This window comes from Otolemur garnettii, unplaced genomic scaffold (genome assembly GCF_000181295.1).
Source record: "Otolemur garnettii isolate 467f Iridium unplaced genomic scaffold, OtoGar3 scaffold00201, whole genome shotgun sequence".
Taxonomy (NCBI): Eukaryota; Metazoa; Chordata; class Mammalia; order Primates; family Galagidae; genus Otolemur; species Otolemur garnettii.
This window is the reverse complement of record NW_003852596.1, coordinates 1,310,193-1,325,010: the sequence shown is the minus strand read 5'-3', so window position 1 is coordinate 1,325,010 and position 14,818 is coordinate 1,310,193. Positions and strand designations below refer to the sequence as shown.

Sequence of the window (14,818 nt, the reverse complement as noted above, 5' to 3'; positions counted from 1 at the left end):
AAACTGCTCAATAGAACAATTGGAAACCAGATAGGAGTGACCATCAGGAAATAAGAAAGAAGATGACCTTTCTCCATCCACTATATGCATATTTGGGTTACTCCTTGCATGATTAAAGGAAGGAGGTTCATGTTTCCAGAGAAATTGGAAGGCACTTACTATCATGGACAAATAAGGGCCTGGCAACCGGAGTTCCAGAGCTCTTATTTAGAAACCTGAGGCTGGTCAAGTTGCTTTTTATTGTGACTTTTTGTGTGGCATCATGTCCATTCTCCACCAATTACGTAGACTCCTTAGGGGGGATGTTTCATTCATTGAACAATACTATTAATTTCAGTGTTTACCACAACAGGCAGAGGCTGTCCAAAGAATTTTTGAGTTTTGTGCCCTATATAGTGCTGAGAGAGAGGGAGAAAGAGAGAGAGAAAGAGAAGGAGAGAGAGAAAGAGGGCACTTAACCACACATTTTTTCAGTGGGGAAAATGGAAGTCAAGAAAAACATAATCAATTGTTTGGGTTACCCTGTAAACCAATAGTATGATTAGAATTTGATTATCAGCTGGACATTGTGGCGGGGGCCACAGTCGCTGCTACTTAGGAGCCTAAGGCAAGAAGAACTCTTGAGCTCAAGAGTTTGAGGTTGTGGTGAGCTATGATGCTACAGCACCCTACCTAGGGTGACAGAATGAGACTCTCTTTCCAAAAAAAAAAAAAATCAAATCATAATTTGAAAAGGTTATAACTAGCATTTCCATATACAACCCATGATCAGAATTTCTTGCAACCATCAATTTCATTCATTTTTCTTTAAAAAGCCCGGGTGGTGCCATGGCTCAAAGAGTAGGGCGCCGGCCCCTTACACCAGGGGTGGCCAGTTCAAGCCCGGCCCTGGCCAAAACTCAAAAAAAAAAAAGCTATCTTTCTTTGTTTCATGTTTTAAGCTCCTTTGAAGTGAGAGATTGTCACTTTATTCAAATTTTGTCCCTGTCGTTCCTCTCATAGTGCTTTGCATTTGGTAACAATTACATAATAAATAGTTGATAAATAACAAACCAACCATATTACTAAAAAAAAAAAAAAAGAATTTGATTATCAGGTTGCCTTACTACTATTACATGTTTCACTCAACCAATATTACTTTTTTAGAAGAATTAGTGGTGGAGGGGGATATGGTCATCGTATACCCTTTCCAGAAGGATGACCTTTATATTTTTCAATTGCTAAATGTTATCAGAGGTATACCTCAAACGAAACAGGCTTCCCCCGAAGCCTCTCCCACCCAGCAACAACAACAACAACAACAAATATCAATGACTACTTCCCAATGGCTGAGAGAGAAAGTTTGTCAGTAATAATAATCCCAAGTCCTCATATTGAGCCAAGGAAAATCCAAAATGGACTATATGAAAAGAATCTTCAAAAAGGTATGTTTGCGAGTCTTAAGAGGTCAAAGGAAAGGGTTTGCATCAAGGCAGGGATTGTTTCTATTGGGGGCAAGCCAAGCTCTTGTCACCTTTTATTTATTTTAGTTTTTTTTTTAGCATTTTGGGCTCCCTTCACCTCCTAAGCCACTTTCTAAATCCTATCGGTGGGGTAACTTTTTCCACCGTTATACTCCCACCTTCACAGCCGTAGGAGTTGGATATTTAATTTAAATAGGGTAGACAAAGAGATGAACCCTGTGAATAAGGACCCTGGAGACTTGCTACTCCTTTCACCCGACTTGACTGTTCCAGGTTTCTCCAGTCCTCTTAGAAGTTAAGCCCAGATTAAAAATTTAACTCACGCTGAAAGTGAAAGAGGAAACATGGAGCTTTGATGCCTCTAATTCCTCATCCTATCATTGTAGAGCCAGGAATCCCCAACAATTAATCCATTAATTTTAGATTTGTTTCTGCAATGGAATCCTCACCCCCAACCCATTTTCTTCCCCTTTAGAGGACTGATTTATCCATCAACTGGGTGTTAAGCTTCCTGTTTCCCCTTCCCAGGTCAAGGGCAGCCCAGGTGCCCAATTTCTCTCTCTCTTCACAAGGCACCACCAGCAATAGAGATGAGAAATTCTGAAGACCAGCCAAGTGGAGGAACCACAGTTTTGCAGCGTCTGCTACAAGAGCAGCTTCGCTATGGCAATCCTAGTGAGAATCGCAACCTGCTTGCCATTCACCAGCAAGCCACAGGGAATGGCCCTCCCTTTCCCAGTGGCAGTGGGAACCCAGGCCCTCAGAATGATGTGTTGAGTCCTCAAGACCACCACCAACAGCTTGTGGCTCACGCTGCTCGACAAGAACCACAGGGCCAGGAGATCCAGTCAGAAAATATCATTATGGAGAAGCAGCTGTCCCCGCGAATGCAGAATAATGAAGAACTCCCAACCTATGAGGAAGCCAAGGTCCAGTCCCAGTACTTTCGTGGCCAACAGCATGCCAGTGTTGGAGCTGCCTTCTATGTCACTGGAGTCACCAACCAGAAGATGAGGACCGAAGGACGCCCATCGGTCCAGCGACTCAATCCTGGGAAGATGCACCAGGATGAAGGACTCAGAGACCTTAAGCAAGGGCATGTCCGTTCCTTGAGTGAACGATTAATGCAGATGTCACTGGCCACCAGTGGAGTTAAGGCCCATCCACCTGTTACCAGCGCTCCCCTCTCCCCTCCACAACCCAATGATATCTACAAGAACCCCACAAGTTCCAGTGAGTTCTACAAGGCCCAAGGGCCACCTCCTAACCAGCATAGCCTGAAGGGCATGGATCACCGTGGCCCCCCACCAGAGTATCCCTTCAAGGGCATGCCACCCCAGTCTGTAGTGTGCAAGCCCCAAGAGCCAGGGCACTTCTATAGTGAGCATCGCCTGAACCAGCCAGGGAGGACAGAGGGGCAACTGATGAGGTATCAGCACCCCCCTGAGTATGGAGCAGCCAGGTAAGAGAGTTCCCTGTCTGTCATTTCCTGACCTCATCCCCAACCAGCTGCTTCTGCTGTGTGTTGGGAATCTTAAGGGAAGGAATGGGCAGGTGTTTGGTATATAACAAACTCCTGCCATGCATGACTGGCCCCTGGCTTAGGAAATTGCCCACCAACCTGAATTTCCAGCCTCTTCCGCCATAATCAGCCTTGTTTCAGTTTAGTCATGTGGTCTCAAGTGCCTGGTAGATGAACAGGAGCACAAGTCTGGATTTTAGCAGCTATTCACTGTACTGTCTCTTGGGGTGTTGAAGGAGGGAAGGGTCCGTGTTTCTCTTCTTGTGAGTTGGTAAGCCTTTCCTTGAGAAGCAGAAGCAAATTATCCTAGACTTTCATCAGTCTGGAACAGCCTATCGCTTCCATGAATTCTTTTCCATAAAGCTCTCATCACTTACTTTTGCAAACAAACCTGTACGTTTCCTGTTGTCATTTCTCCCTAGCATTACCATTGGGACACTACACAAACACCCAGCTGTTAGGGTGGGAGGAACGATGTATGTGCGTGGGTTAAGGATGCCACTACCTGGTACTTCTTGCGGTTCGTGAAGTCTGGACTGTTTTGTCTTTCTTTGGTGGAGAGTTTCTTGCTTGCCTGGCATGTTTTTAAACGTGTAAGTTAAATTTCCATCATGTCATGGGAGAAGTTTTGGTCAGATGCTAAAATGTGGAAGGAAAACCATTTTCATAACTTCTGAGGCGTTTAGTTCTTCCTAAATATACCTCTTAATTATTCAGAGGCCCATGGTCTCCGTCACAGATGTATTCCCAAGACCTTAGGATTCCGTGATTCTGTTCATTTTTCCTGTCGTCAATGTTTGGGCCAAGCCTCTGATCAGTAGTATTTCAGCAGGTGAGGCATAGGGCTATGCCCATTTATCTATGGGAAACAAAGGTGGCCGTTATGTGTGGTATTCTTGCCCTGTGACCGGGGTAATGATAGATGGATCTAAGCTGGCCTTCTTCCTATGAGGCCCACAGACTAGGTCTCTGACCTCCTTGACGTCTAACTCTTTGTCTTCTGACTCCTCCTTACTTACTTGGAAAAGAGCCCCTTGACTTGAGGTTCACTGGGTGACTCAGGAGACAAAGCACTTGGGGCGGAGTAGGGTGAAGATAAGAGAAGTCACCTGATATTTCCTGGCATTTCATTTTTCACCCTTCAGGCCCTATACTGTAGCCAGAGGCAGCTCGCTTTGGACTCCACCCCTAACTTTGCCACTTTAGGAATTTTTTCCTCCTCTTAACCCAAGTTGAAGAGGTTAGCTCTTTTTCACTTCCTCTGTTCAGCTTTCAAAGGGCAGGAGCCTACCTTTAGATAAGGGTCTTGGAACAGGAAATGGGGTAACTGACAGAGCCATTCAGGTTTAAAGGAGAACCAGAACCTGATTCCCATCTGCCCGGAGAAATGAAGACTCAGGGAAGGATAGGTTTTTTTAAAGACTGCTTCACTCAGTGGAAACCCATTCAAGCCAGCAAAATGTCAATGAAGCTGGGGGGGGGTGTTGTTTTTGCCTTTTCCATCAGTGTGGAAGAGTCTGTGGATGGGCTGACGTCTATTGCCTTGTGGGAGGGGAGTGTGCTGGCTGGGGTGTGGAGCAGAAGCCAGACCCCGGGCTCTGCACATGGCCCGCCCTCCCGGGAAAGCTATTTTCAGAACTCATTCACCAGTATTGTTTGTGATCTGAAATGACTCCCACAGTGTTTGAAGCTAGATGGAAAAGCCCTTTGATCTGCCTAAATAAATAATAAGGAGCCCAAGGAGGGTATTTTTTTTCTCCATACTGATTAAACCACCAGAGACTTAGAGCTATATTTAAACACACCGTTTTGCTCAATCGGTTTATTTTTTTCCTCTTTATGACAGAAGAGCAGAGTGCTTGATAATGCTTGATGAATATAATCACACCTAAAATGGTCCTAGTGGGAGGATGCGCCTTGCGAATTCGGTTTGGGCTTGCATCAGTCAAATTCTCACTGTAAAATTTGTGCAGGGCCCTGGGTGTGAGCAAGTGGCACGTCTTAACAAATGACTGGCAGGAGGAGGGAGCTGAGCTGCTTTCCAGAAGTGTGTGGCTTTTAGGTGGAGACACATCTCTTCTTTATTTCCTTTATACCACTAGCTATCCAGTTTCTGAGTACCTTTCTGAGTAACTCTTGCTTAGCACCAACCAATTAGAGGACTAAATCCTTAGTTCTTAATCCACCCAGTACAAACCAGGATGCGAAGCAAGCTCTTTGAACAAATGACTGTTTTAAAAAAAAAAAGACTAAGAAAATGTGCTGAAGACTATGTGAATCAGTTTGATGAAAGTATTTCAAATTGTATATAAAACCAGCACATTGTACCCCATGATTGGATTAATGTACACGGCTATGATTTAATTAAGAAAAAAAAAAAACTTTGTTTGACTTGAGAGGTGCAGTGCAATGCTGGAGATTTGCTATTAAAATGCACAAAAATGTTATAAATAATCCTTTTATTACTTCATCGTTCCTATGCCCTCCTCCCCACTTAAAAAATAAATATCTTGAATGCCCAGAACTCCAGATGGGAAATAAGGCCAAGCCATCTGAAGAATTTTATGATTTCTGAATCTTTGGCTTAAGTCCTCAGCTTCTTCTGCAGCCTGGGTTTATACATTTATCAACTGCTTTTAAAAATTAAATCATTTCTGTTTATAAAGCAGCCACCTCCTTTCATTTGTTGAAATCATGCCCAGATCTGAGGTTTCTTGAAATCCTTGTTTAGTGGAATCTAAGGGTGACCTAACTCTGTAGTTCAGAGCAGAGCTGGTTGTGCAAGAGAAACCATCAGGAATTTGCAGTCTGCTCCAGGATTCACAGATTCACCACTGAAAAGCCTGGGAAAGACACAGTTTCTGTGGTGAGGATAATTTGGAGTTCCAGGCTATTGGTGGCATCTGCTCTGGTAAGAGTGCCTGTGCAGGCTGGCACACTTGTGACCCAGGAGTGTGGACTCTGTATGTGTATGTGTGTGTGTGTGTGTGTGCACGCACATAAGTTCATGTGTGTGTGGCTGGGAGGGTGGGGCTCCCAGTCCTGAAGGTGGCAGAATGGAAGGTGCTGGGTCGGCTGGGTGGAGTGGCTTTCACTTTCCCTGCTGTCCTCACACGCTGTCTCTGGGACAGAGCAGCCCCTCATTCCTCTGGCTTTGGGGAGGACTCTGATTTTCATCCCTGGCCTCTGTCCTGCACGTGTGCTGTGTCCCCTTTTCTGCAGAGCCCCAGTGGGGCCCGGGTAGTCTTAGGAAGGAGCAGGATGAAGGAGGGAGGAGGCAGGGAGGCAGGCTGGGGCTTCCAGGATCATGTGATTCTGTTGTCTGCAGGGTAGCTTGTTGTTCCTGGTTAATGTGTCAGTGGGGAGTGATTCAAACTGCCATGTGGTGGAAGGACCTGGAGAGTGTGCTGGTCACCCAGCTGCCACCTTTATTATTACTCTCCTTACTCTTACTGTTAATATTATTTAATCTCGGGTGTATATTTGCTTCCTTTGACATCCCTCCTAACTCTCCTCTACCTTTATTGTACTCTAATCCCTTCTTCTCAGGGGGAGCGTCACCCCACTGGTAATACCATTCTGCTTTCTTGTGGTGGGCGGATGCCGGCAGATGGAGTTACTTCTCTGAAGGGCTTTCTCTCCTTTTTGTGACTGCCCAAGTCTTTGCTTGTTTGCAAACCTGCCAGTGACGGACTGAACTGGTTTTCCCAACATAATAGTGTACTCGGATCTGCTTCCTTTTCCAGCCTGGGGGACCTCGGGGCAGCGGCCTTGTCTCTGCTTATCTTTGTCCTGGGCTTATCTGACCATGGAGATCTCCTCCTTCTGGAGACCTTCTGATCACCTCCTTCCCAAGGCTCCTGGGATGACATGTGCTATCCAAGGCACAGAGAGGCCTTTTAGCCTCCAGGAAGGAGGGAGGCCCATGGTTGCATCTCTTTGACAGAAAGGTCTAGGTTGCTTAATGGGGCCTAGGGGAGATGCGGGGAGGAAGCTCAGTTCAGAACTGGGCATTCAGTCTTTTAAGACAACACCTCCCAGGTCTTTGGCTTCCAAATCTGGGGCATGAGAACGAAGGTTAATTTAGTGATTTTTTTTTCCCTTAACTTTTGAGACCCATATTGGAGAGTATGAAATTTAAGCCCCGGAGATGCACAAGCCACAACAAATCCCAGGGCATGGTATTTTAACTCTAGGGATACATAGAAACTATAATAGTTCTTACTCAAAGAAGGAAAGAAAGCACCTAGTCTTTTGCCTATGAAGAATCTGAAGATCCATAGAATGGGAAAGAGGAACTATTCACTAAGCATGTTTGTAAACAGCTCCCAGACTTTTGACTGGATGAGTGCTTTGAACTCTGGGAAAGAAAGATTATGGATGGTAGCAACTTTACCGTTGTAATGATGAGTAGTATGCACATTCTTCTGGTGCACCCAAGTAGTTTGCACGCCCTCTTCGGCAATTATGTATCATGACACATGTTTGATACTGGAAGAATGTGGGTACAGCAAAGATGGGACTGAGGGACAGAATCCAGGGTTTCAACAAGTCTGAGGGCTCTTGTGAACCTCTAAGTTATTGGGTCTCCACGAACAAGTGTTTGGAATGAGTCTGTAGCTGTAAAAAGTCCTTATGGTGAAAATCTTTTATAGGGATCCATAAATGAACAATAATGGTAACTGGAGTGTGTGTGGGAGGGATGTGCTTTTGTGTCTGGAATGCCAGTTAAAAGTTAATTGCTCCAGGTGATTTGTCCCAGTTCCACCATAAATTTTATGCAATTTACCACAAAGATTAAATGGATATCTTATAAGTAACAAGCTAACAAGGTCAGCTTATCTCCCTGGGAGGTAGATAAGAGACTCTCTTGTAATTCTTATTGAGCTAAAGCTAAAAAAAAAAAAAAAAAAATGAGAAGGCCCCAGTATTTTGTGCAATTCATTTGCAACCTCAGGGATGAAACTATCTCAGGCAGATTGAGTAACTTGAGCAAAGTTACACAGCGAGGGAACAGTAGAAAAAAGGTCTCCAGACTCGCTGTCGGGATCCAAATCCCGTGCTCTTTCTTAGCCATCTGTCTTCCCTGGACTGAGGAAGTATGAACTGTGGCACAAGTGTCCACAGGACAGAGACGCGTATCAGGTCAATTGGGCATGGGCTTGAGGGTGAACAGGCTGTTTGTGGTCAATGTACTCTGACAGATATGCTTCCTGTTGGTGGCGATGGTCAAAGTGGGCTATCCGCATACTCTGCTCGTTTCTCTCAATGACTGAGAGTACCTCGTGTTTTGTACCTGGTAATTGGGCACACAAAGGGGAGAGCCACGGTGTACTAAAGTTCTTCGTGGAACTTTCCATGTGCAATAGGCCGCAGATCTGGACGCTAATGCACAGAAATCAGTGCATGAGAGCAGAGGAAAAAGCCAGAAAATGGGAATAGGGAAAGAAGAATTGTATCTTGGCACGATCACTAACTCAGTCTAGAATTTGTCAGCTCATTTTCGCTCTCTGGGCCTCCGATTTCCCCTTTGGTCAGTGCTGGAGTTGAACTGGATAATTTCTTGAAGGGCTCTTTGGTCTTTACGTTTTATGATTCAGTACATCAAACATAGTATGAGAATGTTGCCTGCAACCCCTTCAGGTCTTGCTATTGTACCTGCTAATGGGCATCACTAAATCATTAATAACTGGAATCAACAATAATTAAGTGATATCACTAATGTAATAAGTATCTGCCTATCCTTGACTTGCGGACGGCAAGATGAGGGGCGGTTTTGATGGTTGCTCGTTGTTTTCTCTCTGGGCCAGTGGAACATATTTTCTAAATTGGAATCTCTATGTGTGCTGGACCACCTATGTAATGTTAGAAAAGATTTCGTTTAAAACATTGAGGTGAAAGTCACTTGGTGGATAAATTGTTTGAAATGCGCAGACATGTATCATACAGATTTTTATAAAGTGATTGTGGAGGCCATCTGGTTCTCTCCCCCACGGGATGACACCTCTGTCAGGCAGAGTCACAGAAGGTCAGGGCAGGAAAGAGCTACACAGGTCTTTGCAGAGATCCCGTGGTCTAACCCTGTCTGCTCCTCCTTTTGCAGAGGAAAAGGCAGACAGAGTAAGTCTGAAAACCCACCACCGTCTCTCTATCTCCTGCTGCCGCCACTACCCAGATGAAACCGATAGATGTGCCCTTCCATGATGCCGTTTCCTGGAAGGGCCCTCTTGACAGATGTCCTGGAGGCACCAGAAGCCTCCTCATCTCCCTTTCCTGTGCCCGTCTCCCCCAGTGTCTTAGAAGACAGCTTAACCTGTAGGTCTGCCCTTCGTGTTTTACAGGCCAACACAGGACATCTCACTGCCGTTGTCAGCCAGAAGCTCTCAACCTCATAGCCCCACTTCTTCCCTGACGTCTGGGGGTTCCTTGCCCTTGCTGCAATCTCCACCATCCACTAGATTGTCTCCTGCTCAACACCCCTTGGTTCCAAACCCAGGAGACCATTCAGCTCACCTGCCTAGGTCGCAGCAGCACTTCCTTCCTACTCAGACTCACCAGGGGGATCATTACCGTCTCTCCCAACCTAGCCTAAGCCAGCAGCAGCAGCAGCAGCCACAGCAGCAACAACCAGGAGAAGCCTATTCAGCTATGCCTCGGGCTCAGCAATCTGCTTCTTATCAGCCAATGCCAGCAGACCCTTTTGCCATCGTGTCCAGAGCCCAGCAGATGGTTGAGATCCTCTCAGATGAGAACCGGAACTTGCGGCAGGAGTTGGAAGGATGCTATGAGAAGGTGGCAAGACTGCAAAAGGTGAGGCTTCTGTTTTAGGGTAGGAGGGTGTCTTTGAAGTCTTATATGTGGGATTTGTTTAATATCCATCTGAAAGTCTCCACTTGGGAGTGCCTGTGTTACTTCATGGGCAGGTCTTCAGGATTCTTACATCAGAAGGTTGAATAAGGATCAAACTCTGGAAAAAGCCTTCTGCCTGTCTATCTAAAAGAAGTAACGTGTAGGGCGGTGCCTGTGACTCAAAGGAGTAGGGCGTCCGCCCCATAGGCTGGAGGTGACGGGTTCAAACCCAGCCCCAGCCAAAACCTGCAAAAAAAAAAAAAGTAACATTTACATATATGTTTACATATATGCAAGGAGAGAAAAAATTCTACAGTTTTCCCAGACCCCATAGCCCGAAAGAAAACTTATTATTTTAGAATTATTTTAGAATTCCAAAAGGCAGGGAGATATCCTTATAAGGTCAAGGATGCGAGTATACCTGTGTAGATGAAGGAACTGCCAGCATTTTAGACCTCATCGCCTTGTCATCTTGATGACTTTTTCCCAACTATGAATTTAAATCTTAAATATCAAACCATATTTCTTAGAAAATTTTCACCAGCTCAAGTTAGAGCCTGCCCTGCCTTGTTCTGGAAAAGACTTAAGAGTACTTTGCTAGTGGGAGTTCTGGTAGTGACTCTTTTTCAACTATCCCTCCTCCACCCCCCTCCACATTTTACTTTGGTCTTTTCCTGCAACTCAAATTCAACATCTGCTCTCTTTTCTCTGGTGTGTGTGTGCGGGTAGGCAGGAGGGGCTTAGCACCACAGCTGGGTGACAGGTGACAGCCCTAGGCTGAGGAAATAGAAAAAGGAGTTGTGTGTCCCCAGTTCACATTTTTCCCCTGGGCCCCCTCCTGTCTCCTGCAGCTGGGACTAGAGCTCTTGATAGCCCCAAGCTAGGAACCTTAGCTCTTGGCTTCCAGTGGCTGTTGGTGAATAGGGTTATGCCTTTGGCAGCCTCCTTGCAGCTTTTGTCATTGTGAAGCTCAAGTGGTTTGATCTCCCTACAGTGCCAACTGTTCAAGGAGGTGAGGGTGAAGGTGGGGGAGGGAGAGGAGGTTGCCTGGTATTGTTCAGTAACTCTGTCCTTAGAAGACACCAGGAGTGGAAATTTTAGGGGCCTGAGAATTTGTAAAGGCCCGATCTGGATCCCAGAGAAAAGCAGGGCTTATTATTAGCTAAGTATTTTTATGTAGCAGAAAGACTCCTCCTCCCCTAGTTTCCCCAAATCTCCATGGGGTTTTATTGGGGTTGAATGAAAACTGCTTCTCCCTGGTTTAACCCAGATTTTGTATTTTCTCCCTGACATTTGAACTACATCACTCCCTCTGTCACATTGATAGTAATCAGTTGATTATATCCTTACACTAGAAACCTGGTTTGGCTGCTTAGGTTATAAGTTGACACCCCTTCCCCATGTCTTTTGGGTGGCCTTGCCCTATCTTTGATTCAGTCACTGAAGGATAAGCCCAGATCTTCCATAGACCTCCTTTGCTGCAGCATCCAAAGTGATTTCTAGGGGCACTGGGGTGGGATAGGTGACAAGGAAGAGGAGAAGAATGGGATTTTTGCTGTTGTTTGATCCGCAAGGCAGGAAAAGATGCCTCAAATACGTGTCATTGGAAAAGGTTGCGTGCTGGGAGAAGTGGAGGCTGACCCAGTGCTGAGGTGGAAGAGAGGGGGACTAGAATAGGAAAAGAAAAGGAAAATGGGGGAGAATAAGGCAAATCCGGGGGGCACTAGAGGAAATAAAAAGGCCCAAGGCTTTTGTGCAAGGAATAAGCAGAGTAAGTCTGAAAACCCACCACCACCTTCCCTACCTCCTGCTGCCACCATTACCCAGATGAAACCAAGAGACAGGCTCTTCCGTGACATCCTTTCTTGCTAGGCCCTCTTGACAGATGTGTAACTTTCCCTTTGCTGGGTACAGCATCTGTGCAGGGGGTATGGGAAGAATTAGTACAAGATTTTGAAATGGCAGGCTGTAAAACTTGAGGAGAGGGATTGCCTTCCAGGTGTGGCATTCTGTGGGGGGGAACTGGACAGCCTTGCACTGTAAACGCTGCCCAGAGCAGTCCAGCACCAAGCCTACTCTTTCAGATGGAAATGTTTATTTTCTCTACCCAGTGCTTGAATTTCATGCAAAAGCTTCATCAGGCACAGGCCTGGCAGATCTTGTCTCTAAATGCCATTCACCAGTTTTCACCTTCTGTGCTGCTATCTTGGTGCCATCTGCGGAAGAGAGAAAAACACTTTTGAGTCTGCTCTTTTCTGTGGTATAAGCCTCATTTGTTTGCAGGCAGTTCTATCGCTGGTAAAAAGTTTGGAGATGGGGGTAGGTTGAATCTCCCTGGTTTGGGTGATCCTGCCTTTTCCCCAAGGGGTCCTGAGATTTCTCCTTATGAAGTATCCTGAGCTTTGTCAAGGCATCCTGGAAAACTGGGAAGGAATGCAGAACGGTTGCAGGAATCAAATTTAACTTGAAACTTGATTAATCGGCCATGGGCCTATTTGTTGTATACAAATTACATGCAGATATCTCCGCGGTTATGGTCTGTGTAGTGGCGCTATCCTGGTTGAAGCGTCTAATTTCTTGTTTCTTCCTAATTCTGGCTGATTCAGAGCAAGGCCCTTTCTGTTAGAGTTAGTTTGGGTTTTTCTGTTTTTTTTTTTTTTTTTTTTTTCATTTGGGGAGATTTGCTGATGTGTCATACAACTTCGATCGTGAATTTTTGTTCAAAAAGCTTTACTGGGTTTCCCACTGACTACGGGATGAAGTCCAAATGCTTGGCCTTAAAACCCTTTTCTGACCTGACTCCAATCCATCTGAGCAGCCACATCTCGCCAGCTTCCCTCTGTGGACCCCGCAGTGTCCAGCCAAATTAGACTACTGGTCATTCTGGGAATGCATTTGCTTACTCAGAATAGAATACCCTTCCCCTCACCTCTGCTCATTGAAATCTGACCCAGCTTTCAGGATTTGACTCTAAATGCCACCTCCTCCCAGAAATTGTTCTCCTCCCTCCTTCTCCCAACCAGGAATAACTTCTTCCTTCTCTGTGCTTGATAGCACTACTCCTACTTTACTTAAAGCTATATCTCGCCTCCTAAGCAGGTAATCTTTATTTGAGCAGATTGAAACATCTTGAGGGTAGCTAGAATGTTCCCATTCATACACCCCACAGTGCTTAAAGTACATGTAAATATTTGCCCCATGGTAAGTGTTTGTTAGATAGCAGCTGAGTTACTGCTGGAGGCCAGAGCTTAAGGTTTTTATGTTTTGTTGTGGTCTTGGAAAAGGCAATTTAACTTTTCCCTCCGCTAAAATGCAGAGAGGTATCCTTGCCTAGGCAAATATGAGGACAAATGGAAAACCACAAGTGAAATCCCTTAGCATACGGTGGACTAAAATTATCTACATAATGTATACATCATATTAATAATTTCAAAATGGGCGGCGCCTGTAGCTCAACAGCTAAAGCACCAGCCACATACACCAGAGCTGACGGCTTCAAATCCAGCCTGGGCCTGCCAAACAATGACAACGACAACTGAAAAATAGCCGGGCATTGTGGCAGAGGCCTGTAGTCTCAGCTACTGGGGAGGCTGAGGCAAGAGAATCGCTTAAGCCCAGGAGTTTGAGGTTGCTGTGAGCTGTGACGCCACAGCACTCTACCCAGGGCAGTAGCTCGAGGCTCTATCTCAAAATAATAATAATAATAATTTCAAAATTAGAGAAAATTTTTATTCTAAAATTAAAGTCATGTATAACCATATTGATAATATTTATTCAATTTTACCCCTTTTTCCGAAAGCAGAAACAGTATCTATATTTTTAACCTGAGAAAGTCTCACGACATAGCGAGTTTATTACCGAGCTTGTGGTCGAACATGGACATCCTTCCCTGAAATTTTCTCCTCTGACTGTGTTATGCTTGTCTCTTGGTCATCTGCGAGCCCGGGGAGAAACTATCACTCTGAGGATTGCCTGTAGGTTTTCAGATCATCTTTCCCATCACCACCATCTTTCTTTTCTTTTTCCTTTCTGTTCGTTAAGGTGGAGACAGAAATCCAGCGTGTCTCGGAGGCATATGAGAACCTGGTGAAGTCATCCTCCAAGAGAGAGGCCCTGGAGAAAGCCATGAGAAACAAGCTGGAGGGGGAGATTCGGAGGATGCACGACTTCAACAGGGATCTGAGAGGTGAGGGGACCTGTGGGCTCGTCCTTACATTCCTGAAGCAGCTGCAGGGTAGTGAAGGGGTGGGCTGAGCCTGAGCAGGCTCCAGATAGGCTATCTGGGCTCGTCCAAACCACTGGTATGGGCAGTAAATGTCTGCTCATTATATGCCAGGCTAGTTTTTTATGTGATTATAATATTTGGTCCTTAGCTTGATTAATCAAAGTAGGGAGGACAGGATGCACCTGACTGACCTTTTGAGTGATGAGCTGCACCCCCCAACTCCAGGAATCCTGAACCTGCCAGGCTCACCCCTGCAATTAGTGAATTGGTGATGTCTCTCTTCCGGGTAGAGCACAGTGATGTCAGCCTAGGTCACAGCAACCTCCAACTCCTGGGTTCACCTGATCCTCCTGTCTCAGCCTCCTGAGTAGCTGGGACTACAGGTGCCCGCCACAATGCCTGGCTAATTTTTCTATTTTTAGTGGAGCCAGGATCTCACTCTTGCTCAGGATGGCCTCACAACTCCTGACCTCAAGCGATCAATCCTCGTGCCTCCCAGGGTGCTAGGATTACAGGCATGAGCCACTGTCCCCAGCCCTACCTCTCTGCCTTGTCAGATTTTGCAGAGGCATGTCTTTTTTTTTTAAAAAATCCTTTTATTACTCTTTTTTAACAAACAGCCCCAGGGATAGGGAACCAGGGAAAGGGGGAGGAGGGGAAGTGAGGCCAGAGGCATGTCTTTTGGCCATGCGAGCTTGACATAGTGATACCTTCTTTTATTTCTAGGACACACTCCCTCTTATTTTTTTTTTTTTTTTT

General features: G+C 45.6%; 1 protein-coding gene across 1 annotated transcript in view; it reads left to right on the top strand.

Moving 5' to 3' along the window:
- The first annotated feature begins 2,053 nt into the window (after positions 1–2,053).
- AMOT (angiomotin) overlaps positions 2,054–14,818 on the top strand; it is a 46,537-nt gene continuing 33,772 nt past the window's right edge. Inside the window, exons 1-3 of the mRNA XM_012812307.2 lie at positions 2,054–2,925; positions 9,327–9,795; positions 13,876–14,020. Coding sequence (XP_012667761.1) covers positions 2,054–2,925; positions 9,327–9,795; positions 13,876–14,020 — 1,486 coding nt within the window. The remainder of the gene's footprint in view (positions 2,926–9,326; positions 9,796–13,875; positions 14,021–14,818) is intronic.